Raw genomic sequence first — 26418 nt, forward strand, 5'->3', positions numbered from 1 at the left:
ACAAGGAGGTCTTTATGAATAATGTATATAATGAACTCAAAGAAACTATACAGTACAAATAAAAATGTCTTGGTGTGTTATCAACCTGATGGGCTCAATCCCATTTTTCCTCAAGTTCATATGTTTAGAGTGCAGTACTGTTCCATTTAACATATTTTTTGTGTTTCATTAGCCTCATTTCAGGTGGACCAAACTATGGGACTACCACCCGTAGCAGATAATTTTTGTGAGAAAAATTCCCTTTTAGTTCTTCCTTTTAGTTGAGCCTAAGTATTCCTCTAAAATATATCCTCCTGTTGTTCTAATTAGTTATAATTAAGTTGTATTTTACTTGACCATAGTTAGCATAAGTATTGTGAATACCAGATACTGTTGTGAGACACAAGGATGTTGTTCAAGTGTATTTGCAGGATTAGAAACTGCTGCTTCAAAATATGCTATGTCATTTAGAAATCTGATAACGTTTTCCCTGATCATGCTAAGTCTGTGAACTTCTGTGTTATTTATTTGATTTCAATTATTTGGGCTGATTTCAGTGAAGGCAGGCATGACTTTACCCAAATTTTTAAAGCAGTAATAATACAAATACCTTTTTGAACACAATTTTGATGCAAGGTAGTGGGCAATCCCATTAACCAAACAACTGTAAAGTAATAGATGTGTTTAATAGTTAAAAGGTCAGATTTATTTTGTTGTGGGTTTTTTTTTTTTTTTCCCAAACTGGAATGCTCCTTGAGGCTTCTAAAAAGATCTTTGTGAACAACATAGTACAGATTTACCCAGCTACATTGCATACCTGTGCATGTAGACGATTTAGAATGATGATTCCTTTGTCTCTGGGAGGATACTTGCATGAGAAGGACATGATTTATTTCAATGAATTGAAACTGTTTCCTTATTTCAGGAATTGAAACTGTTCTTCATGGTATTTTTGGCTGTGTCACTGGCATGGTACTAATGCCAAACTTCCAAACTCATTAAATGCCCTCAGACCATAGATGTACTCTCTCGATCCAGCCTTGGTATGGACTGAAGTATTGGAACTGGATTTTAGAATATCTGTTCTCTATAAGTAGGCTTGCCATGTTTCCCAGGCAGGGAAAAAAGACTCTCCAGGAGTATTAAAAAGACCCAAATGCACAGTCTGAAAAATGAATCTTAAATAGTAGCTTAAATAAGTCTCTTTCCTTTTATGTTTCCCTGAATGTACAGAGTGAAGCAGGCATGCCTTTCCATGGTTTCTGCTGGGGCTTGTCCAGCAGTACAAAATGCTGGGCCTCACACACGTGGCCCATTCATTACATTTTACCCATCTTTGCATTTAGAGGAAGAAAAGTTGGGTAATTCATTCAGTTCTTCCCTTATACCTATTTCTGTCACCATAATCATGATAGTTTATCTTCCATGAATCTGTCTGCCTGCTTCTCAGGTGCATCCATATTGCCTCTTGTCTCTGAGGGTGAGGTTCGTGGGACTAAATGTAAATGTTTGTATTTAAACTAGTCACCTTAGCTTGCTTTTGCAGCCAGTAGAAAGGAATAGGCACTTACTTAATAGGGATGGTTCACCATGATCAGTTTTAGAAATATATGTTAGGGCATGAGTAACCTGCTGTAGAAGTGCTTTTCTTTTTTTAACTGATCATACAGGAGTCTAGATGACAAGTTCAGTGTAGACACTTGCATTTAGCCAAATGAAATTTACGTTCAATGTCTTTGATCCTTAATTTACCTTGCAAGGTTTTTTCTTTCTCTTCTGTGTGCATGTATAGTCTACATGCTGCGTAAGACACTGACAGGAGACAGTGATGCAGCCTTCTTAGAAATGGAACATTTTAATATAAAAATTAAGCATTTCTGAAAACGTTGCAGGTTTGCATGGGATCCAACTGGAACGGCAAAGAGAGCCTGAAGCAGTTTTCTTTTTTTTTCTTTCCTTCCCAGTTTTCCTTAATGAATATTAAAGCTCTTTATAGTCATATTTTTCTTCAGCTTTTGTGTGGATTGTATACCTGCATTACCTAGATTTGTTGTTGCTGCATAATTTTTAGCATAATATTGTTTCTCCAGGAACATCCCGACCACAATTAAAAGTAGAGGCTAGTCTCTCTGCTGCAGTCCACTGGCAGCCATTAATAACAGCTGTGGTAAACTTCAGTCTAGGTCTGATCCTTCAGAAGAAATCATAAGGGTCCAGCCAACCCTAGGATTTAGCTATAGTGTAACCATGCCACAGATTTTACAGTTAAAATACATTGAAAGTAGTGAAGACAGCTTTCTAGTCACTCAGTTTCTGACACTGCAGAATGTCTCTGTATTGTATTAGAAAAGAAGTTCATTAGTGTTCTTTGTTAAGAAATTATGTCACTCTGCTTGGTGGTCTCATTGAAATGCTTTTTTTGTAGGCGTGACCTCCACAGACTTCTGAACTGTCGGTTCCATCCCTTATGATTATCTCTTGTGTTGCTTTGAATGTTAATGGCACAAAGCCATCCTTGTCTGCAGTGAGCACAATCCAAGAAGAGCCTACAAAAATTAAGCAAAAAAAGAAAATGAGTGTACTGCTTTGGTTACGTAAAATGTACAAGCACGTTTTAAAAAGTCAGCCAGCATGCGAGCAGAGCAGGCATTCTTTTTGTGCACTAAAGCCTTATTACGCTAATGACATTAAGGTCTGACAATCCATGCTAAACACACCTTTGTGTAAATGTGAAGGGCAGCTAAATGAAAGGTCTTGAAAGGTTTGAGGCATTTTGTCTCTTATTTAAGTTAAGTTGAAAACCAAGGTGCATCTTTACTAGCTCTCCATTTTCTGAAAACTCAGACAGCCTTTCCATGCTGACTTCCGTTCTAGTGACGTCTACTTCTGCTTATCCTTTTTGCTCATTTGCTCTACCCAAATGATGAAGAGATCGTAACAACTGAAAAAGTTGGCAGAGAAAATGATTGTGCTGTATTTGTTCTAGAAGGAAGTAGGTGTTTCCATCTCTTTTACTATCAAGCCAAGATTGTTCAGTATGTTTTCAAATTCAGATAGCAAATGGAATTTACACCTTGAAGATGATATACAAGAGATACCATGATTTAGAAAAGATTATTTACAAAAACTGATGTAATATATGTTCTCGTTCTTTTATTATTGAATCTTACCATAAAGAAGAGAATGAACAAAGTCTGAATGACATTTTTAATCCTTTTTTTTTTGGGGGGGGGGGGGGCAAGATTAAAAAACAAGACATCAAAACCATTCAGGTTCACTTTCTGTGTTCCATAGAAGCAGAAAATAAACCTGCTCCCACTTTGTTTTTTATTTTCCTTTGACAATGAAGCTATATGTACCTTTTTTTTTTTCTAGTGATTAATCTGTTTCCTTTTGGACTGGATATTGCAGTTCTTATAGAAAATAGTGAATTCTCTATTCCTCTTTTTTTCAGTTTGACATTTTATGAAAAATTTTTAAAAGTCTGTGGCAACTGAAACACATTGTGGGAGCCCTTGCATCACACGTTTTTCTTAGAGCATATGATCCTGTCATTACTGAGCAGGGGTATTAGCTGGGATCTGAGGTAAAGAAAGCCATGTTATGTTCTGTTGTTGAAATTTTTAATTTTGGGAGGTAAAACCGTATTTTGAAAAGGATTGTGAAAAAAGGAAGTGTAGAAAATCCAGAAGAACCATGTGTAATTTTTGTCAGTCATACCAAAGCATGTTCCTGGGCAAGGCAAATCTTCCCTCCTTATACTATTAACACAGCACTTTTCCAGGCTGCTACACTATTGCATGTTGTCGTATCACCTGTTACATCATAAGAAGATTGTCATTCAACGCCATGAATCTTTAATCTTCTACTCCTAATGCTTTCTTTCTCATGCTGGGCAGACTTCAGATTCCATAAGCAATGGGCCTGCAAGTGGAAATTCTGCTGTCTGAATCAATAGTTACATTGTTGGTCAAACTGATAAAGCATACTCTTTCGTCCCATTCTTGTGACTTTTTCTGTTCATCCATTGAAATGTCTGAAATTCTCTGTGTCGTTGGTAACACTTGCTTTGAAGCATATCCCACAAAATATTTCAATGGTGGAAAAACCTTGGGCAAAACGTAATACCCTTTTGCTATGCATAATTATCACAATGATGACACACCAAAAAGAGAAACTTCTGTGTGTTAATACCAGGGCACGACATGACAGGCTATATTTAGTACGGGTAATGGTAGTCCTGGGCTTAAAGTGCATATGACGACGCCAAGTTCATTGCTCATATAACTCTGATGATCTTAATAGCCTTGCTGTGGGTATGAATTTGGCCTACAGTTGTAAACTTCTTTTTTCCAATATTTTGCAGTTTAAGAGTTTATTCATAGTAAAGAATGATAGGCTGTCATTGCAATACAAGCACGCTCTTCATTACATCCACTTTAATTACACAGTATTAGAAGATGGGAGTGATATTTTTAAACATCACATTTAGTATTCATGCCTTGTGGCAAAGGAAAGGTTTAGGAATATAAACCTGTGCTGGTCAGAACTGAATAAAGATCTACATAACTACTTCTGCCCCAAACCTGATAATTTTACAAGATTTGGTGAGTTTTAGAAAGATTCCTGTTTCAGTTGTTCTTTTTGCTGTCAACAAACAGACTCAATTTCAGAAAAGCTGAGCACCACGTTGAACTGAAGGTGGGACATATTAGGATGATTCTGAAACATTGTCTTTTTGATATCTCAGAAATCTAATGCATGAAATTAAGGAGTGGCATTCTAATTAAATATTAAATATTCAACTGTTCTGTAGAGCTGGAAATCAGTTTTCTCAGGCCCATTATTTATTATTTTCATACTGAATTCTAAACCACTTTTTTCAATATGGGCATTTGTTTCCAAAATCAGGAACTGGAAGTGCAGCTTAAAAATGGCATCCTCCATCCCATGCAAGGGCAGAAGCCTGCTGGGAAATAGCCCAGGCCTCTACAGCAAGTGGAGTTTTTTCATATATACCTCCACTGCACTGTACAGTCAAGAGAGATTGTTGACAAAAATATGAAACCTGCACATCTTTATTTTCTGGAACAACTCTCAGAAACTGCTGTAAGCCAGGGGAAAACTGAAATGTCCCAGTGTGTCTTGGATAAAGGCAGCTCCCCTGATCTATGTTGTATTTGTAGCCCCTTGTCTTCGTTCTTGTGGTGTCCTGGTTTCAGCTGGGATAGAGTTAATTTTCTTCATAGAAGTTAGGTGTGTTTTGGATTTGGGATGAAAATAATGTTGATAATGTTCTGATGTTTTCAGTTGTTCTTAAGAAGTCAAGGACAGTCCAGCTTCTCGTGCTGGCCTGCAGCGAGCAGTTGGGGGTTCACGGGGAGCTGGGAGGGGACACAGCCAGGACAGCTGACCCAGGCTGGCCAAAGGGGTATTCCATACCGTGTGATGTCATGCCCAGTATATAAAGCTGGGAGAAGGGAGAGAGGATGTTTGCAGTAATGGTGTTTGTCTTCCCAAGTAACCGTTACGCGTGATGCAGCCCTGCTTCCCTAGAGATGGCTGAACTCCTGCCTGCCCATGGGGAATGGTGAATGAATTCCTTGTTTTGCTTGACTTGCTTGCACAACTTTTGCTTTCCCTATTAAACTGTCTTTATCTCAAGCCATGAGTTTTCTCACTTTTACTCTTCTAATTCTCTCCCCTGTCCACCATGGGGGAGTGAGCAAGCGGCTGTGTGGTGCTGAGTTGCCGGCTGGGGTTAAACCATGACATGTGGTCTCATCAACAACAAGGAGATAAGCAGAATATGAATGGCAGAATGGTGCATATTTTATGTCTCTCTTTTTCTGACTGTCCTTGGTGACAGCACCACTAACATCCCAAGCCTGGTTTCTTTTTCATGAATAAGCCTATTATATAGCAGCCTGGTATGTAGCTGTCATTATTTAGAAAACTAAAGCTTATATTATTACTTTTCTTTTTGATTTCACCAACAGTTGAATTCATTTCTCATAAAACAGAGTATACCAATTAAGCCAATATGTCTCAGCCTGTCAGGGGCTAAGACAAGAGATAAGAGATTTATGGATATCTCAGTGTGGAAACTGTGCAAGGAGATCATAATTATAGCCAACTACTGTGTACTGTAAGATCATAATATACTTAGATTGTGATGCGAAAAGCCATCAGAAGGTTTATAGAGAAATGGCTAAAAAATAACGGTATGTATGTTGCTGAAAAGGTAGCATACATGAACAAATAGGAACAAGGTCATTCAGAGACCAGTCTGGGACTAGGATTTCCCTAGCTGCTTCTGTCCTTACAAGTTAATCAGAGGTGGGTGGTAGAAATGTGAGCCTGGCAAATTAGAACATTGAGCTTCATTGTTTATCTTATGTTAAAATAATCTCAAATGCTACATGAAACATATATATGTGTGTATTTTTATATATATAATATTCTGAGAACAAATTTTTCTCTAACCTACTCTCTATTGTTGGGTCTGGGACATACTTGTAAAGACGGGCAAAGCAAAATGCCAGAAGGTCTCAGGAAGCATTTGTTTGCAGGTAACACAGTGTACTGGTTATTTTCTCAGCCTTCCTCTGTAGAGGCATCTAACATACTACTCTGGTAATGGGTAATCCTGCAATTAGCGTTTAAGTGATTTCAAGAGACACTCTGCTGTATTTCAAACAAAGGAAAACACATACTTAACAAAAAAAGTTAGCTATCTCAGTTTACTATGGTATGGGGTAGCTATTCTACCACAAATGCCTCTTTCATGCTAAAAATCTTAGGTGAAACCAAATACCAGAAATAAAAAGAACATACCATGTTTCATTTCAATAATTGGCAGATCAAACAGCTGCTGGACTAAATTCAAATGGATCTTGCCATCACAGAGGAGAACATCTTTTGTTTCTTCAGTAACTGCTCCATTTGAAAAACTTCTCTTCAAATGCATATATGTAAAAGAAAAGATCTTGTTAAAGGCTTTGACATTGTGTCTGAGTTCTTTTAACCATTCCTCTGCTCTTACTCCTTTCAGTTCTTTAGTCATTTTGCTTTTTCTTTGTCTGCCTTTGTTACAATTTGTAGATGACACCGTCATGCAGTGCAATTCTAAGTGCAATCTCATAGTCCCGTGTGAAGAGGAATATGCCTCTTTGCATTTTGCTTTGTGTGCTCATGCAGCTCAAAACTGCATCAGCCCTATATATATAATATATTGGGTCATGCGTACATGTGTACATTGGGCCTTTATGCCTGAAGAGTCAATTCAGTGGAAGAGAATATATCATCCCTGGAATAAAGTTGTACAAGATGCTACCAGAGCAAGTGAGTAGTCTGTTCAGTTTCAGTTGCACACGTGGGTGGTTTTGATACTCATTGGTCAGCTATTCCACCCCAGTATAATAACTTCAGTTCTGGCACAGAGAGAATTGCAGAGAGACTGGACATAGAGACAGTCTCTCTGAAAAGCTGTCATAACAAGGTAGCTTGAGAGTCCTGTGACTTTCTTTGAGAGAGAGGGAATGTATGGATTCACAGCTCTGGAATTTGCTCTGACATTCACTAAAAGAACACACTTGAATATAAAGGTGGCATATTTGCGCTTCATGAAGTTTAGCTGGCCTTGAGAATCAGCACCTTTGTTCCATCATTCCAATTACTGCAAAGTGCAAGGACCACAAAATAGTTGAGCTAATGTGGTTATGGAGTGGATATATATTTGCATTTACATTTTCCTATCTGCTATCATCTGAAAGTCACTCTAGCATTAAAAATTTTCCAGTGACTCGATGCCATTGTAAAATATATGTGAAATGGACATTTTCTTCTAAATAATCTTTCTATACTTTGTCCTATGAATTTAATTTTGTTGTTTTCTCTCCGTACTTTCCACCTGTGTAGTTACCATGTGTTATGTTTTGGTTTTTTTTTTCCTTTGGCATCCCTTATGTTTGCAATACCCCCAGATTTAGCATATTTGTTATTTGAATGAACAGTCTATATATCCCATTTCCTGTTTTGTTCTGTTTTGTACATTCAGAAGGAATCCAAGTTAACATTTTAGAATGGGTTGAAAAGATGTCATCTATCCTAACTCCTGTTCTAGTCCTACCCTGTCTGTGTCTACCTCATACCATTGAATCTTTCTTGCTAATATGAAGCCTACAGTTGAATGAATTCACAGCTGCATCTTCTTTTTCTGTGCATAGTAATCTAACCTTTGACTAAATAAATGTCTCTTTTAATACTTGTCTTCATTTCTAATTGTGCTGTCTTTTGACTCAGTCGCTCTCTCAGTGGACACGTGCTTTTTTTGCTGTGTAACAACCTTTCTGAATCCAATCACTTTCATTTTTCTCTACGTAGTATGTATATGCTGTCATGCAACCACATTGGATTCTGTAAAGCAGAATGTCTACCAACTGTTGCAAAAGTATTTTTTCCCTCTCTGTCATAAATTGTTATTTATGTGTTATGATTGATTGAAGATGTAAGAACTGTAAAAATATCTTTCCATTAAAAATGTGAACTTTCCAACTTTCAGAGATCTTCTCATCTCTTTTCCCATTCAGAACAGCCAGAAATTTGTTGCTGTGTAATTAATAGAGAAATACCTAAGGAATGCATCAAAGAAGTATCATTTTCTCAGTCATAAAGCTATAGTAACTTTTTATTACAGCTATAGCTATGTAACAGAACTTCATTGTCTTTTTTAGGTCTCTTCAAATTATACAGTACTATAATCTATTGAACCTAAATACACTTAAAACTCAGTGGGCTGAATGTTCAGCAGTGAGCATGTGCTTTGCATTTACATTGCAAAGATGCTATTTGCCCTTACAGGTAGTTGTGCAAAGCTTTTCATTGCTGCATATTGTGGATTAGTGCATCAGACAACTACTTCATTTTTCTGAACTCAGGTTGAAATAGCAGAGTTTATTCAAATTTGTACTTCACTTAAAGAATTATAGAAAGAGGTGGACTGTAAATGAGACAGGTGCATTGCCTTGACTAGAGTGGTTCATTTTTTCATGCAGGTATGCTTCAACTCAAGAATAATCAGAAAACAATCTAGCTCTGCCTCTGTTGGCTTGAAATCAGTTGAATGGAAGTGTATATTAAGGATGACTTCATGTTTCCTACTTAGCCTTGCAAGTTATTATTGGAACAGCCATTAGAATTGAAAGACATTTTTCTCTGTACAAAACTACATGGCATCTAGTTTTTATCCCAACCAGTGTTTCAAGTATAGACCTCAAAGCTTAGCTTAAGTTTCAGAGTTGTTTGTTTTTCATCACTTGTGAACATTCATATTAGCTGGTCTCTCTGTCATATACTTCTGTTTATAACGATAAACTTAATCATCTTTACATTTTATTTTTGTCTGCTGGCAAATTCTGCCAGGTCAAGAATCTTTCTCTGTTTTAATCTTCTAATTATTTAGACTTTTCTGTTTAATGTTTACTTTAAGTGATGACAACATACCGTCTCTTTAAGGAATATGTTCACACATGTCATACCATATATTAACTGATTTAAACCCATGCCTTCTTGAGAGGTAGGTAACTGTTAGTATTCCCTTTTTATAGACGATCAAATCATTACACAGGAAGTGGAGATTCACTCAAGGTCATGCAAGTCATTTGTGACAGAGTTAGAAATACAACTAAAAACTCACCTCAGTACTTCCCATTTTCATGCCTTAACCCAAAGACTATTTTCTAGTCAAATCTAAATTTAATCCACCTCTTCCCAAAATATGTATCTCTGGTTTTGCTGTGTTACTATTTATCTCCAGTAGAAGCCAGAAGACTTGCAATTCTCAGATTAAAAGCCCTTAATGTTAGTTGTTTTATCCTAAACCAAAGTTTATTGGTAGCCTAAGAATACATTAATCACAGAAGAAACAAATATACTTGCACATACATGAGTAGGTATTTTCAGATTTAAGTTTCTTTAGCCAACTTCCTGTAGTATGTGAGGTCCAACTCTCCCTCAACAAAAATCCAACAGAAAGAAACCATCAATTCAAGAATTGTTTTCGTTCATCTGTGTCAACCTGCCCCTTGATCAGATTTTATAACCTATAAAGGTCTTCTGGGCTGCAGCCAGCCCATCACAGCGTTGCCAGACTGTCTTTCAAAACTCATGTTTTGGAATGCAAATGTATATGGGAAGAAAATTATTTACAAAGGTAAAAAGAGTTCCTGGATTAGATGTTATACACCATAAGTCTTCATGATAAATAAACGTGTCTTTTTTCTGCCTCTCGACCTTTTTCACTATTTATCTTGCATTTCCTAATGCACTGCCTACACTTGCCTGGATGCTAAGATCATCTTAATGAAATTGAATTCAACGACTCATGAAACAGTGAGGTAAATAAGAATAAGCTACCAATCAGAGTTGTTTTTACTAACACTGGGTTAGTGATAAATTGCATTTTGACTGTGTCTTTCTTGCACATGGATGTCTAGAAATGTTAAATGTTTTCCAGATGAGGCCTCACGGCTGTGTTGCCCAATATTGCACTACTTACTGGAGGTACCTCACTGGTGTACCCACAGACTGCCTTTGTTGTTTTCATAAACTTGCCACATTTTCGTTTCATAATCATCTTGTCACTTAACACATGTGAACTTTTGTCATCGCTGGTTGTTTCCACTAATGAATTTCCAGTTTATAGCAGAAATTTCTTCTATTAATCCTGGAATGTATCACTATGCACTTCATGTTAGTTCATTTCAATCCATCTTTTATTCTAGATGCTAAGGTCATCAACTTATAGGTGCGCTATCCTGATCCTCTATTGACTACTTCTTATCCTACTACTGACTTTATGCCACACGCAGATTTTATTAGCATATCTCATCAGATCATTAATGAAACTTTCAGATTAGCCTGAATATCAATCATGAGAAAAACCCCTACCAAATTTCTTCCATTTTTCTGTATATTACTATAACGGTTTACTACCTTCCTTCCAGCTAATTCCTTAACCGACTTCTATTTCTTCTATTAACCCCTATTCTCTGCTGTTGCACAAATAATTTCCCCTGTGGCATGATTTCAAGTACTGTACTGAATTGCAGGTATTTTAAATATTCTTCATATTCTTTGTGTTAATAATCTGTCCTTTTACAATGGAAAGGTATCAGGTTAGTCAGTCACATCTATGCATTGTAAGACGAATAGGCTGTAGTTGCCTAGGACTTTGTTTTCATTTTCTTAAACCCTTGATTTCAGCTCTTTGTGTTGTGTTTCAGTGGTAATTTCAGTTTTGATACCTTAATATCCATTAGTCAGCTTGCTTCTGCCTTGCTGCCACATTCATTGTGTAGGATGAGAAAAAAATAGTAAATTAAATAGACGTGGGGGATCTGGCCCAGAAGACAATGGAAATAGACTTAGATGGCTAAAGAGGAGCACTGAAGAGGAATGAGAACTATGATTTTTGACATTCAAAGTACTGTGTCACATTATGCCTTGTGCAGCATTGCCACAGGTAGTATTAATTAGGTTAGGCAGTCTGCACTGCTCCCATTTCTTGTCATGATTTCTACTGTTGCTGTGATTCCTGTTTGATTTTTGGTGGATCCTGATTTTTTTTTGGTGGAGATCTTAGTATCTTTGCTCGCCCTTATGTGAGACATTCCAACTGCAACCCTAACTAACCTGTCAGAGAAGCATAAGTCTGTAAAATGTTAACGTTGGAAGAGATCTGAGGTGCTCAGGGGTGCTTAAATCCCAGTGTGGTTTGCATTTATAGTGCATATCAGCATTTCAGATGATATGATGCTAGGGTTTCTCTACCCTTGGCTCCCTGTGAATAGTTCCGCAACTGACGTTTCGGGTGTATTGTCATCTAAGATATACCCTTTGTCCTCATGCTTGTGCTTCCATGATCTTTACGTTTTGAGTGTGGAGTTTTTTTAACTCAGATCTTTACTTTCTTTGCACACTGTGAAAACTTGGATTCATTTTTAACATTACGTATTCCTTTTCTTTACGTCAATGTATCCAACAAACGAATCATCTGGTCTAATAAAAGGTATTGTGGTGTCTACAAACCCTGCTTGTCTGCTATTGATCAGTTTTAGAACACTGTTGTCAGAATTTGTTCTTAACAAATTCCTCAACCTTTGCTCAAAATGTTATCCATGCATTAATCACACCTTCTCTTGACTACTGCAGGTCTGTCTTTTATGGTCATCCTAAATCTCTTCCTTCTAAACTTCAGGATGGCTGGCTAGTTTCTTACTCCAGGGAGCAGTCATATCACCTTCCTCTTCCATCATTTTCATGACTTTCTTTCTATTGCTCGACCTAAGTCAAAATTGCCCTTTGGATTTCAGAAAGGTTCATGGTCTTATTACAGCTGATTATTGCAGCCTGGTCTGTGCTCGTTTTACTGTGCCACCCTTATACCCCCCTTCTTTATCTCTACTTCATGTGTTTCTATCAGAAAAACTTTATTGCCTTATATTTGGATCCTTTCTATTCATCTCTCAGCTCTGTGTAAAAAAAATTGTTTATTTTATAGCTGACCTCAGCAATAAAGTTTCCCTTAGTAAATTGTATGAAGATGCTATAAAAGTACGAATTGATTTGTATATAACTACTGGTGAGTGCTAAGAAAAGGAAATCATGGTGACTAATTGCTGAAAAGATATTTCTTTCCTGTTTAATTATGCAATATATGCTCTCAGTGATACACACTTTTGACATAATACTGCTTGTGAGCAAAATGTAGGAGTTTTAAGATATTCTTCAGATTAAGATAAATCTTACTCCTCCTGGAGAGGTTTGTCTAAATGTCATCAATTTCAAATCCAGATTGTCTTTATTTCCATTGTAATTAGCTTTTGAATGGGGCTAGTTTAAATATTCTGCAGCTGTTTCTTTTCTGGAGGAAAAGGATGATAAAAGTATCTTTTTGCAAAATGAAACAGAAACAAATCTGTGACAGATCCTCATCTCTTCTTTTTTTTTTTTTCTTTTTAAATAATATCCTTTTATTGTGTCTGTCTGCCCTCCCACACTATCCTGAATCACAAGTCTGTATGTGATGAAAGAGCAATAATATTTGCTTTTCAGGGTTGAATGATCAAGTCACCTCTGGTGGCTGAATGCTATTACACAAGTGATAGTGCAGTGACATTTCCAAAGTGTGAGTGATCATGTTTTTCTTTTATGGCTATGGGCTGCAAAGAATATAAATTCTGGTAGTACTGCATGAATGTGACTTCAGAGGAGTTACAGGTAGGTTAGCACTAACAGAATAAACAAAGGTTTTGAAGGCTATTTAGTGAGCAGACATTATGAATTATTAAGTAATATGCATTCTGTTTTATATTATGGTTTTCTAAGCAGAAGTGGAAACATACATAAATATGTCTATAATGCTTCTGCACAACAGTGTTCATGATTGCCTTTAATTATTGCTGCATTTTTATCTATTATGTTTTAAACTTTCCTTTTATGTTTTTAATGCATAAATATTGTTATGCAGTACTGGTAATTTTATTTTATAGTACAGTAGATTTCTCAGTCAAGATTGAACCTCTGCCGTGCTGGGGATTTTACAAACACTTAAGAAGACTTGCGCTTGGCAAAAAAGCTGAAAGATAATGGCCATATTATTGACTGGACTGCAGTGTTCCTAAAGCTTAGAATGTTTTCCACAGGCTGATATTTATATCATAGAGCAATAAAGCTATTTCCTGACTTTTTGCACTGTGAACACAGAGCCTGGCTGGAACCCACAGCCCAGCTGGTCTCTGAGCTCACAGAGCACTAATCAACTCCTGAAGGAGGAACAAGGTTCAGATGTCTGAATCCAAACTAATCAAAATAACTATTTTCTGAGAAAATTATTAGCTGCATATGAAGAAAATATTTCCCCATCTGTCTGGAGGCCTTTTTGCCATCAGTCTATTTGTCATTATTTTTTGGCATCATGCTGTGATCCTGTTAGATTTCAGAAGAGGGGCTGAACTATGCAAGGCATTAGTTGTGAGACCTACACAGAAAAGCTATGTGTGTCGGAAAGACGTTAAGTGGCATTTTTTCTGAGTCATTATAATGTGGTACTCGCGGTGCTTTCTGCTGGCTCAATGTGAAACCAAACCGTTCAGAAAAATAAGAGTCTTTCTTTCTAAATGTAGTTAGTCTAGCGGTATTTCAGAAGCAGTATTTTTTTTTTTTTTCTTACAAAGTAAAAACCAAGATCATTAATTCTAACTGCTTGTGCAAGCAAACGTGCACAGTGACTTCAGATCTTAGATTAATGTTACGTGTCGCAAACAAAACTTCTCTTTGGAAAGGTTAATCCAATCGAATCCAAGAGATAGGGCTTCTTGCTAAATAAATAAGTTGATTTATGTTAAGAAATAAGAATTAAGTTGAACATGCTGGAGAACAGAAGGGCTTTCTTCTTGGCAAATAAAATCCTAAATTATTTAAAATAGATGTTGCTTTTTTCATCAGATTTTGTATGATGTATTCAAGTTAAATTATTGACTAATTCAGATCAAAAGCTTTGCTTTTATCCAGAGTACCTAGCATACTAGAATCTGCTTAATGCCAAATAAACAATTGCTAAAAACTAATGAATATGTTTGAATTGAGTCACTGTTCCTTTAATGAGCATTTAAGGAGGGATACTTAGATGTCTGTATGTATTCCTTTAAAGTAAAAGGAAATCAAATTTGTTTGAGAAGTACATGCTTCATCATCATCACAATGTAATGTATTACTTTGAAATAATGCTGCTTATGTTGCAGTAGATAAGAACGCATTTATAATTGGCAATATATAATTATAATTCGTCCTGAAAGGGACCCCAGTTTTAGCAGAAATACCACTAGCATCAGCACGAACAAAAATATTATCAGTATGTTAGTATTACTGCTAATAATACTAAGAATAATGGCCAGAAATAACTACCCAACCTACATTTCTTAGTTGAAATTCTTATTGAAGCTAGTAGCAATTTTGACAGAACAAGGGTGGGATAGGAACATGATGAACTGACATTTGTCTATTTATTTAATGAAATGATAATTACATATTGACCGGGTTTTTTTCAGAAAATCGGAAGTGTTAATATTTTTTACAAATTGAGTGTGTCCGGCTCTGTGAAGATTACTGGTGAGAAATTAAAGTAGAAATAAGCCAACTTCATGTCATGCCCACATGAATTTTCCATATATCTCAGGGATAATACTTTGTTTCAGCCTTCATGAGAGTCTAACTATCTTCAAACTTTGGATTTGAGCTTGTGTTTGAATTTACTATGTTTTTCATGGGCTACTGTGCCACCCTGCTTATAGGCTCAGCTCTATACTAAGCTAACATATAAACCTTTTGTACATTAACAACTGTTTGGCTCTGTTCTGTCTCTTTGATAGATGCACACAAAATCAGCTAGTATCTAAGACAGTTGTGCATAATCAAAGAAAGAACAGACACGGATCTTCCATGTGAAGTATCCTCTAAGTTACCCATATCATCCTGAGTTATTGTTTCAATGACAAATTATAATACCATTTTAAATTAAGCTTGATGCCAAAGTCAGGTTACATTTCTCATGTGTTGATAAGAATTAAACTGCATCCTCTTGATTTAATGCTAAATTAATACAAGATTGTTTAAAAATTCAGTGTCCTACCACAATATTTTTAAGCTGACAAAAAAGTTACCTGGTAAGTGATATGAACGACAGGTGGTTCCTGTGAACATGGATAGCCTAAAGGTATTCTCCTCCCATTTTTAGTGAAGTCCGTTATTTCAGAAAGATTCAGTTGTAACTCATTGAAGCTGCCACAAAGTCTCTCTAAATTTCTAGATATGTGACTCATTCCTCTTTCACTTGTCAAACTGTGGTTTTTAGGAGAACTTGGTGTTTCTTGGATCACATTGAACTGCACTTTAGGGGAAGTTGGTCTGCTGGAAAGCCTGGTAGGTGTTCCAAAACCAAGAAGAGACACTGAACGATTGGTAGGTTCAGCGTCCAATGTTTCCAAGGCCACCGAGTGGTCACCTGGAAGCCTTTTTTCATCCAGGTCACTCACACTTGATGAAGAGCTCTGCTCATAACTAGGGCTCTTTACTTCTTTGATGAGCCTTCTCCTGCCACTAGGAGATTGAATAACTGTGCTTCTTGGTATTAACAGCTCTCTGCTTTGAGGTTGGTCTTCTGTGGCAAGATTTTCAAAGAACTTTCTTTTTCCAGGAATATTCACAGAGGATTCAAAGTTATAAACCATATTCTGCTTAGTCTCAGGCAATGCTGAAGAGTCTTCTTCCAGCATCAGTTCTTTGATCATCAGACGCATTACATACCTGTCTGAACTTGAAGATGGAATGAGAGTAGGCTCAGGGAACTTTTGCTTCCCAATCAGAATCAATAGGAGTTTATCCGTCAAAAAACATAGGCCCTTTGGTCTTTCATTCTTTTCCAGCTGGATTTGTTGAATATGAGGCATGCAAGAAGACGTTACTGAATACACCAAAACAATGTTAGAAGTATTAGAGGCTACTGCCACAATCTGAGCTCTAAGGTCAAAAGCCATTATATCAGGAACCAGAATACCTGGGATGGTGACTTTTCTGGTGGTGGTTACCTTCCTCTCAAAAGTCACCAAGATCAAGTGAGAAGAATCTTGACCATTTGTTGCTGCAGAGTCTTTGCATTTCAAAGTAATAAGAGGACCGGGATCAGATCGACAGTGGTTTGCAAGAATATGGGTTAGATCCACAGGACCTGACAAAGAAGAAGCAACTGAATCAACACCTGATCTGTCTGAATCTGTGGACTGTCTTCGCAGGTCCATGGAGTATTCCTCATCACCAAGCACCAGAGCAGACTGTGAGATTAAAGAACCAGCTTCAGTACCGGATGGCATATCAAATGCAATGCCCGCATTCAAACCACAGATATTATTTAAAGGAAGCTCAGTAGCTACAGCAATTTGGAAATCCAGTGTGGCTTCTATAGCACAGATAAAACCCCCCACATCAAAGACTGGGCAAAAAGAGCAGATATTTAGAGTTTTTTGAGCATCATCCCATATGTAGGAATGCAGGGCACTGCTTATAGCAACTACTAAACGATTACCGTCCTTAGTCCAGCAAGCACAGTGGATAAGCCCACTGCTTTTGATATCTGCCTTAACTCTAGTATTGTCAGTACGAACAGCATGCAAGACTGAAGCATCTTTTTTTGTAAGCACAGCCAAGACCTCCTTCTTTGGATGCCAGACACAGCCCTGGGAAAGCAGTGGAAAAGGCTCACCAACTTCACAAGTCTGAGAAATCAAGGGTTTGTTCTTCTCTGCAGTGCTGTAGCACAGCTGCCAAATGCTAACGTGCTTTTTATGCTGAACAGCGAGCAGAGCTGGGGTGTCTGTAGAGCAACATGGGCCCCAGTAAAGCCCATGAACATGTTCAAATTGACCAACAACACTTGAGTCTCCAAACTTTAGCTCTCCGTTATGATAGTATAAAGCAGTCAGTATCACTTGCCTCCCATCTGTCCAGGCAATTCCATGCAGGGGGTGGATGGCCTGATATAAAGCATTGAGGCCAGTTCTCAGCAGTTTTGCCTTTCCCAGCTCCATCTTTAAAAGCTTTCTGTCTACTGATACTTGTTCCAAAGTAGAGAATCCATGGAATTCACTTGCAGATCACGATGAAGAAATTTTTTTCTCGTATCTCCTTCCCTTTCCTTTCCAGACTCAAGCTGTTTTTTCTGCTAGTAATCCAAGAGCCTATATTGTGAACTCCTTCCCAGTAAGCCTGCAGCTGCTCTTCTAAGTGTAAATCCATGTCAAAGCTGCTTTTGCTATGTCTTTTCCTGGGAGGAGTTATCATCTTCATGTGATGGCTAACAAGGTTTAACCAATTACTGTACGTTTTCGTAGAAGTCTATTTTTAACTCTTCACTGCTGGGAGTATATTTAAAAATAACACTGTAATACCTTGACCTTCAGTGAATGAAGGTCTTTGGTGAAGACTGGAGAGAGATCATGGAATGTTAAGCCTAAGTATTAAGCTACAGCCTGAAATAATGACCTGACACTTCTTTCAGCCAGCCTTTGAAGGATAAAAGAAGATTTAAACATACCTGAGAACTGTACAAGGCAGATTGCAATCTCTGATGGACAGCATCTTTCAAAGATACAAGATCCTAAGTGGCTATGAAAGGAAAGTAGAAAAAGAAAGTCATGCTCTGTTCTGTTAGTAGTTACAAGAGAATGAAGGAAGGTGAGATTTAAAAAAAAAACAAAATAGTCTAGAAACAAAGACAAATGATTAGTGTTTATTTCACTGGGCAGATTTCCTAGCTACAAATATATATTGATTTCTTTCTTGATGTTCCCAGCCACCTGTATCTGAGGACTGTTCCCTCATCATATAGCCAAAATGTAAAGAGGAAGACAAATTTTCCTGTTTCTCTAAACTCTGCAGTTTCTACAATATGTAACATAAGATCGTGCAAAGATCCTTGAGTTGACAAAGACCCAACCAATAAACTCATGCAACACAGTGGGGCCATGTGAGGATATGCCAATTTGTTTCGTCTATATTCTTTCAGGACCAGAGTTGGTTCAGATGGACTACCTTGGGTGTCTCTGTTCTTCCCTCCTCAGCACATCCTTTTCTGGGGTTAGCTTGGACAGAGCTTGCATATCGCTGTACATAAATTGTCAGGGTGGGATTAATTACTTAAATATAAGCAACCATTACTATTTTCAGTGCCATAGGATATCTGAGACAGCCACACTGGGCTGGCAGATACGGCATAAGACTTACAGAAGAGTAGTGCCATTCTGGAGTAGCAGCTGGCAACAGAGATGATCCCTAGATAGTCCCTAGACTGGCTAAGATGGCATTAAAAGCTTATATACAGGTAACTGAACCCCATCCTCAGCATCTTTTTATAGTTCTTGTTTTGCCAGCACCTCCTTTCTGCTTTGATGTAACTTGTGTCTCTTGCTGTTTACACTGAAAAAAAAAACAAATAGACCTGGGCAGAGGTTTGCAAATTATCAGTATAGTCACTGTGGTTAAAGATGTTAAGACTTAACTATACACAATCTGCATCTTTGGCTGATTTATACTTTATATATTTTTATAGTACTACCTGGAAAAAACAGACCTCTTGATGAAGGCAGTTGGACCTCTGTTGTAAGAATTTTTTTAGCATTCTTTTTTCCAGGTGTATTTACTGAGGATGGTGAGTACCAATAAAGAACTGCAAATTTATGTAAAGTAATCATACCATATTCTTATTCACAGCTACTTGGGTTTTGTAGGTTATTTAATGAAGATTACATTCCAAGTAAAGGCTTTTTTTTATATTCATCAAGGACAAGGCAGCAGTTAGGACTGGAATAGGTTAAAAAAAAGGGGGGGAGGAAGTTAAATACACATGTTAGAAGATTCCTTTTTATGCAAGACTTCTAAATTTTTGGTCCTTGTCTGTGCTTGCAGTGAAACCATGTTTTTTAATCATTTTACCTTACCCATTGCTGACAGAGATGCCCGGGCCATGCTTAAGATGCTACACTGCATACCAGGAACTCTGACTATTCTGCACTTCCTCAAAGTGGTAGCCGGATTATTGTGTCATATATTAGTAGTAGCTTTTCATCCATAGTAGTTATAATTAATAGGTTACATTAAAATACAATCCCAGCAGCCCACAAATTTTCAGAGTCTGTATAAAATATTTTTGTTTTGCTTTAAAATAATGCTGCTTTGCTGCTTTGCTGTCTTCTCGATATTTTTTACTGAAACTGATAAAGCTATTCTTCAGCACAGCTATCTCATCTACATTCTGAATGGTGCTTTAAATATCGTAACAAAACTATGTTGCAGCTGGATTCTAGCAACCTAAAATGTGTTTTGGATGCAGAAATTTCTGCCTCAGTACAACTGCAATGCTCAGAAGATGTTTCACTAAGGATGATGTGTGTTCTGCCAGCTATGCAGACATCTTGAGATCATGGACTACTCATGTGGAAGACCGAACTTTCTTTGCTGGTTTTTTTTTTCATTTCATCATCTCTCATAGCATGCATCTGCTCTTCAGCAGTGTCTCTGACTATCAGAGGGTGATACAAGGCTGAATCTATGAGACTTGCCAGTAACAGAGTCATCCTCAATTTTGGAATTAAGGATGTCCCACAAACACTGAGGTCTTGAAAAATATTTTTAGCAGAGCCACAGTTAGGTTTTCATCTAGCTCTGAAAGCGTTAGGAAATAGGACTTCATCTGATATACTGATGCTTATTGTTAATTCTCCAAGATATCTGGATATAAAAATGACAACATCCACAAAGTTTCACTGGCATGGCAGTGAGGTGATGAGGTAGTGAGGCATGATATATTCACAGCTGATTTCTGTTTTGTCCAGTGTTAAGATCTTTTTTTCCCCAAACTCTAGCATCTTCAGTTCACCAAGATTATTCACCTGCTGTATCCTATCACATAGCACCTTTATGGTAGAATTTTTCTAGAAAGTCTGAAGCAAATCGATAAAGGTGCTTAGCAGATAAGGAGTTATGCACTTCATTTAAAGCAAAGGAGGTTCAGAGATCTCTGACTACAAGGAATGTTTGTAATACAACTTCAGTGAATGTGAGATGAGGCCCACTAGAAACCAGACTCGTGGAGACAGAAAACCTTTGATGAGTTTGCTGTGGCCTTTTTTTTTTAACTCTCTAAGGCACAGTGCTTCTTGAAATCTGCAGGGTTTGGGCACACCACAAGGTCTATTCTTTAGCAATCGAGTTTGAACCTCAGGCTCCATTGGGATAACATTGATGATCTCAAGGAAAATTTCCTTCCATGGTTCATTCTGTGGTGTTTCAGTGGGAGAGAACAATGTGGGCAAGAAACTTCTGTGTGAACAGAATCCTCTAGCACCTCCATAAACACCATACATGAGGAAACTAATTTGAGATAATATTACCTTTCAGAGTGTATCTTTAAAAAGCGATGTAAATAATGGAAGACTTGTAAAACATACAAAGGGAAAAAAACATAAGTTATGCCACGATTACAGAATTTAGACAATTTATACTTGGGATCAAAGCAAGTTCCAGATGCAGGCACAAGGTGAATGAAAGAGACAATGAACTTTTGTTTGGCACAGCCTCATTTTTAAAAACAGGATAAAAATAGAGGGAGGCGGGGAGGAAACAAGTTCCCCTCATTCAGCTAGTGTATTTTTTCCAGGAACTGGTAAAACATTTAAATAATATTTCTGTGTCACATTGCCATGCACAGATCTATATAGCACACACTCAAAATAACTGAAAGCTGCCCTGGCAATACTACAGTTTTGCTTTGAGGCCCAGGAAAGCAATGCGAGGAGTAATCTGTTAGTAGTCTGAGACGCTCCAGTGAGCAACCACAGTCTTTACACTGACACTAAGCTAGGTTCTGATCCTGTTGACATCACTGTGCCTCTGATTAACTTTGGTATAACCCAGCTCAGAATGTCACCTGTGGTTTAAACAAGGTATTTCAGCTGGTGGCACCTTGGCTGGCTTTGTCCTGCAGAGTGATTCCAGCCAGCCAGTCTCTGTTGCTTTGGAGGAGATGGTCGTTGGAAGTAGCGTACAAACTCCAAAACTGAACACCACCCAGCGAGTTGCACATAGCTAGCAGTTAGTAGCCATGTGTTCCCATTGTCCGTAATGAATGCTGGAAAATAAATCCAGCCCTCATCGTTGCGGAGGTTAAGCTACCCCTTTTTAATAATACTAATTTTATATTGCTGTTTTCTCACATTACTATATTTGCTATTCACCTGTCTTGGGAAATGGTGAATAAATTTTGAGTTCAATATGGATCAGAGCTACTAAGTTCTAGGCTCTTTAAATATATTTACCTGGATATTTCTTGGCCAGTCGGAGATCAGTATCTAAATATCTCTGTGGATCTGAGTTCAGTGCCTTGCTGGAAAAGCTGAGATTCAGACTTCATTTTCTCGTTTATTCATGGTAAAATAACTCTTTCTGGGCTAAATTTTGCTTCAGGTTAATTAAATTGATGTTAATATTTCTGGTGACTTCAGAGGAAGACAGATCCAGCTCAATATGTAATAAAAACGTAAAAGTAATAATTTTTTTAATACTAATTTAACTAAATTTTATAAAATGTCTAATGCTTTGTGGTATTTTTACTTCAAAGATATTTCTATTTAAAGCTACTCACCATGATTTCACCCATTTAAGTCGATGTGTCATTTAGCTCAGTACTTTCAAGAAGCTTGAGTAATGTATTTATTTTTCCACATTGACATTTCTTTGCCTTGAGATCTGATTTTAAAAAAACAGTTATCTGTCACAAGCTAATTGGAACATAATGTAAAAATTATGCACAGTTAATAAAGATACAAAATACGTAATCTGTCAGAGCAGATCTACTGATCATGCTATGTAAATCGGCATTCTTTTGACAGTGGTATGTCTGTGTGCTGTTACTGCTCTTAGAATGGGATTTAACCCACTAACTAGCACATTTTTGTATGTATGTCACATAAAGTGGGGAAGATCTAATAGAAGATTGTGTTGTTTACATTAATTTATTTAAGAAAACTGTTAAGAAGATTGGTTACTAAAAAACATTTATGCAAAAATTATGTAAAGGTAAGGCCCTGATCTTTTTTATGCAGGCTATATTCAAACTAAGGAGGCTTCAGGCAGGAAAGTCACAGCTTATTTCTAAGACTATTTATTTTATACTTGCAGTGCCATGGTCTTATCCTTCTGGAGTGACTACCTGGGCCAAATGCAACAGGCTAGCTTGATCTGTCATCTGCTAAATAGAGGCATCTAGTATGGGGACACATATGATGGAGGAGACGCTGCTAGAGCACAGATGGAAAGTTTTGCAGTTTCTTGTAGAAGTTCACAAATTCTGTGAACTCACTTCCACACTCAGTGATGTGCAGCTAGATGGCAACTTTCCAAATGTAGTAAGGATATGACTGACAGCAGCCAGTCATCTGATTCTGATTCTCTGAAATCCCCGTGGAACTCAGAGAAGCCACCAGAGATGCTCCATCATATTGATCCAACCTGAGCTATCCCTCAGTCTTGCAGGAGTGTTGTCAGCAGTCCCTTTTGATGTTTGTGGTTCTTGGAACTCCCTCTCGTCTGTAATAGAAAGGCAAATATCATGCAATTTTAACATAGCAGTCCACCAAGTTTGGGGGAGTATAATTGTTGGAGCATTTGTTAATCATAGAATCATAGAATAGTTTGGTTGGAGGGGACCTTTAACGTCATCTTGTTCAACCCCTGTTAATCTCCCAAGCCTTCCATTTTGTGAAGGGAATCTCCCAAGACTTCCCTTAGAGAGAGACTCTTGTGGTCCGTTGGGGTGGGGAGAACTTCATTCTTGCTCCCAGGAAGACTGTTGGGTTCAGTGTTTTTCTGACTTTCACATTGCTAAAGTAGAATAGGTGAGGAATTAGGAAGGAAAGTACAAAAAGGGTGGTTATGCAAACATGGTCACAGAGAATGGGATTCATTTCACATTTAATCGTAGGAGTGGGATTCATCTCAGAAATTAACATGCTTGCGTTGAGGTCTATACGTATGGCTGCCTACATGAAAGTAGTACCCAAGCTCCCACTGGGCAACTGAGTTGAGCCTCACCTCTGTAACATACCTCTAGACATACACACCATACTTGTCTAAGTCTGACCCTGCTTACTGATTCGCTTAAAAGTCAGTGCTGAGAAACAGATACTTTTAGGGTATGATTCATTCCATCCTAAAGTACCTAAAATAGATAAAAGAATCTTGCTTTTTGAGTCTAGCTGAAGTACTCAGAACATGGTTATGGACAGATGCATGCCAAGGAATGGTTGTGTAGTTGTTATAGGCATGTCTGTAACAGCTAGCACATTTATCAATGATCAGCCCACTGATAGCCCTTTCTAGAGCTACATGATTCCTACATCCCACATCCCTCCCACCGCTCAATGCCCTCTCTGTCTCAAACTACTGTTTTGTGACTTAATACTCCCATCTGCACATGCCAGTCTCTTGTGCTCACTTTATAAAGCAATCAAGAAGTTTTTGGTGGTGTTCTTAGAAAGGAGTATTTCCTGAGCTTGAGCTGTGTTTGCATGGAATAGAATCTTAAGGAAAGTGATAGAAACTCCAGTAATTACATTATTAAAATTAGACTAGGCAGAAGAGTATGAAATGTTCTTCAGGAAACGTTCCTGTCTTGGCAAAGAGAGGGAATGAATGATCTAATAGGTCTTTCCATCTGTAAGTCAACATTCAGCTTCCAAGTTATGCCAGTCTTTTTCTTTCATAGGCAATAAATGTCTTTTGTTTTTGAAGACGTCCCTTATTCGTACCTTCTTTTTTACATGATGAGGTAATTTATACTTTGAAGTGATATTTTTATAATTTGCACCAAACACATCAGATAGATAGCTAGCTTAGGAACATCTTGCATGGCTAACTGATAAATGGATCATTCTCGTTTGAAAGTGACTTGAAGAAGTACAAAGGATAATAATTTTCTTAGCAGAAAGATAAGCTTGATAATCTGTAAATGTCACTTAAACTCTGTCTGCACTGGGAAAATCCATTATTATTGTAATGTAAGTCAGGACAATATAAGCCTTACATAACCCTGTATTGAAACTTGTTGGTTGACAATGTAGACAGAGTCAAATTCTTAGCAACACCTATTTTGGAAAGTGCACTAGAAGGCAAATTTCATGAAGTATATAAAAATTGTTTGCTTCTGAGTCATGTGGATTCTAGTATCTATTCAAGCAGTTAAGCCATAGTTAAGAATATTGATTGAGAAGGATCGTGGGGTCTCTCTCTGAATCTGATTCTGATTCATGTATGGGGTGTGTATGATGAAAACACTTCTGATGGCCAGGTTACAGGAATAGTTTTGCTGTAGCTGTCACTGGTAGAGCTGTTCTACTTTAGGCATCATTATGGGGCAATTTCAAAAATATCTGAAGAGAGCTGCCTCCCAGCTGTGTTTGGAAACCCATGTAACAAATCAGCTTTGACTTGGTCTTCCCTAGAAATGTCCGTGCTAGTTTGAATTAGCAGGATCTCCCTACCTCTCCCCTGCGATACAGACAAATACATTGGTGAATGTGTTCTAACACAAACCTGATAATTAAAATGAAACAGTGGTAACACTGTGCTGCTATCCACCTGCTTTTTTAAATAGATCACCTTTAAACTTTCTGTGTAAGCTAAGCCATTGTGGGTAATGATTTTAATCCATAACCCTTTAGCTAGTTTAAGTGTTAGGTAGGACTGTACTGAAGGTCCTGTGGTGTCTACATTTTTACTGGAAGGCTGAAATGGTTCTGTTTTGGCCTTCTGTTTTGTCTCAGATAAGGCCTTAACTTGGAAGAAAAAAACCAAAAATACTGTCTGACTTCACTAGTAGGAAGAATCAGAAATCTTTCCACTTGAGGGTCAGTTTAAGCCTAAATACCTGTTCTCCAGAATTCAGCCATCTTGACTACATAGGTGCAAAACCCAGAATGGCTGGCTCAGCCTTTCTGTAAGAGAGCTGAAGGCCAACCGGTGGGTCAACCCTGATAAGGAGCTGAATACCAGAAAGAGTAGTGTTTCTGTTTGTCCTAGACATGAATGTAAAAAGCCTGAGGCTTTTAGTGGCTGTTGTCGATGTGTTGGCACTTACCTAGAGTTAAAGCTGTCCCTGGAGTGTCATGCAAAAAAACCCCAACTTTTTACAATCTTTCTCTGCTGCCCTGCTTGTAGCTGTCCTGGTATGTGTACAACCTGCCCCTCTGCCTGCTGATCTTTTAGTTGTAACTTCAGATCATTTTGGTCAGAAGGTTCTAGAAGCTCATTACATAGTGTTATAATTGCACATGCAGAATGAAGGAAAACAAATATGGCCTTAATTTTCTGAATCCATTACCCAGCTCCCTTGATTCATTTATCTGGAGGACTGAGAATGCCAGTTAATTTCTTTTCCGCAGTTACATTTTCCAAAATCACTGAAAGACTAATCAGAAGCTTGTAGCTAATATTTGCGGTTTGTTTGGTTTTCTCCTGTTGTTTGAACTGCTTCCAATATGTCTTGCCAGTGACATTTCTTCACCAAACAGAATAAATATCAAAACTATAGCGAAAAGAGTTTTACTGGAGAAAGCAGCAAATGTGTTGCATTGTAAATACAAAGTTTCTCAAAGTCACTGACTTCCATCTGTAACTTGCATGGCAAGGAAATGACAAAGCTGGAATAATTAGTTGTTTATAGATGTAATTCCAGTTCTGTTTCGTTCAGTTTGAAAGATAGACTTACTTTCATTTTTTAATCCATTTTTTTTGCTATGAAAGATTGGATGGAAGAGAAAAATTAATCCTCTT

The 26418-nt window shown here is 37.6% G+C and overlaps 1 protein-coding gene across 1 annotated transcript; it reads right to left on the reverse strand.

Annotated features, from left to right (window-relative positions):
* Window positions 1-2358: 2358 nt before the first annotated feature.
* LOC104615330 (WD repeat-containing protein C2orf44 homolog) lies at window positions 2359-17621 on the reverse strand. The gene is made up of 3 exons (XM_010282394.1): window positions 15702-17621; window positions 6817-6937; window positions 2359-2525 (listed from the first exon to the last, which is right to left on the reverse strand). The coding sequence occupies exons 1-3, from the start codon at window positions 17619-17621 to the stop codon at window positions 2359-2361; spliced, it is 2208 nt and encodes a 735-aa protein (XP_010280696.1).
* Between the last annotated feature and the right edge of the window lie 8797 nt (window positions 17622-26418).

The sequence above is a fragment of the Phaethon lepturus genome, unplaced genomic scaffold (genome assembly GCF_000687285.1).
Source record: "Phaethon lepturus isolate BGI_N335 unplaced genomic scaffold, ASM68728v1 scaffold18012, whole genome shotgun sequence".
Classification (NCBI taxonomy): Eukaryota; Metazoa; Chordata; class Aves; order Phaethontiformes; family Phaethontidae; genus Phaethon; species Phaethon lepturus.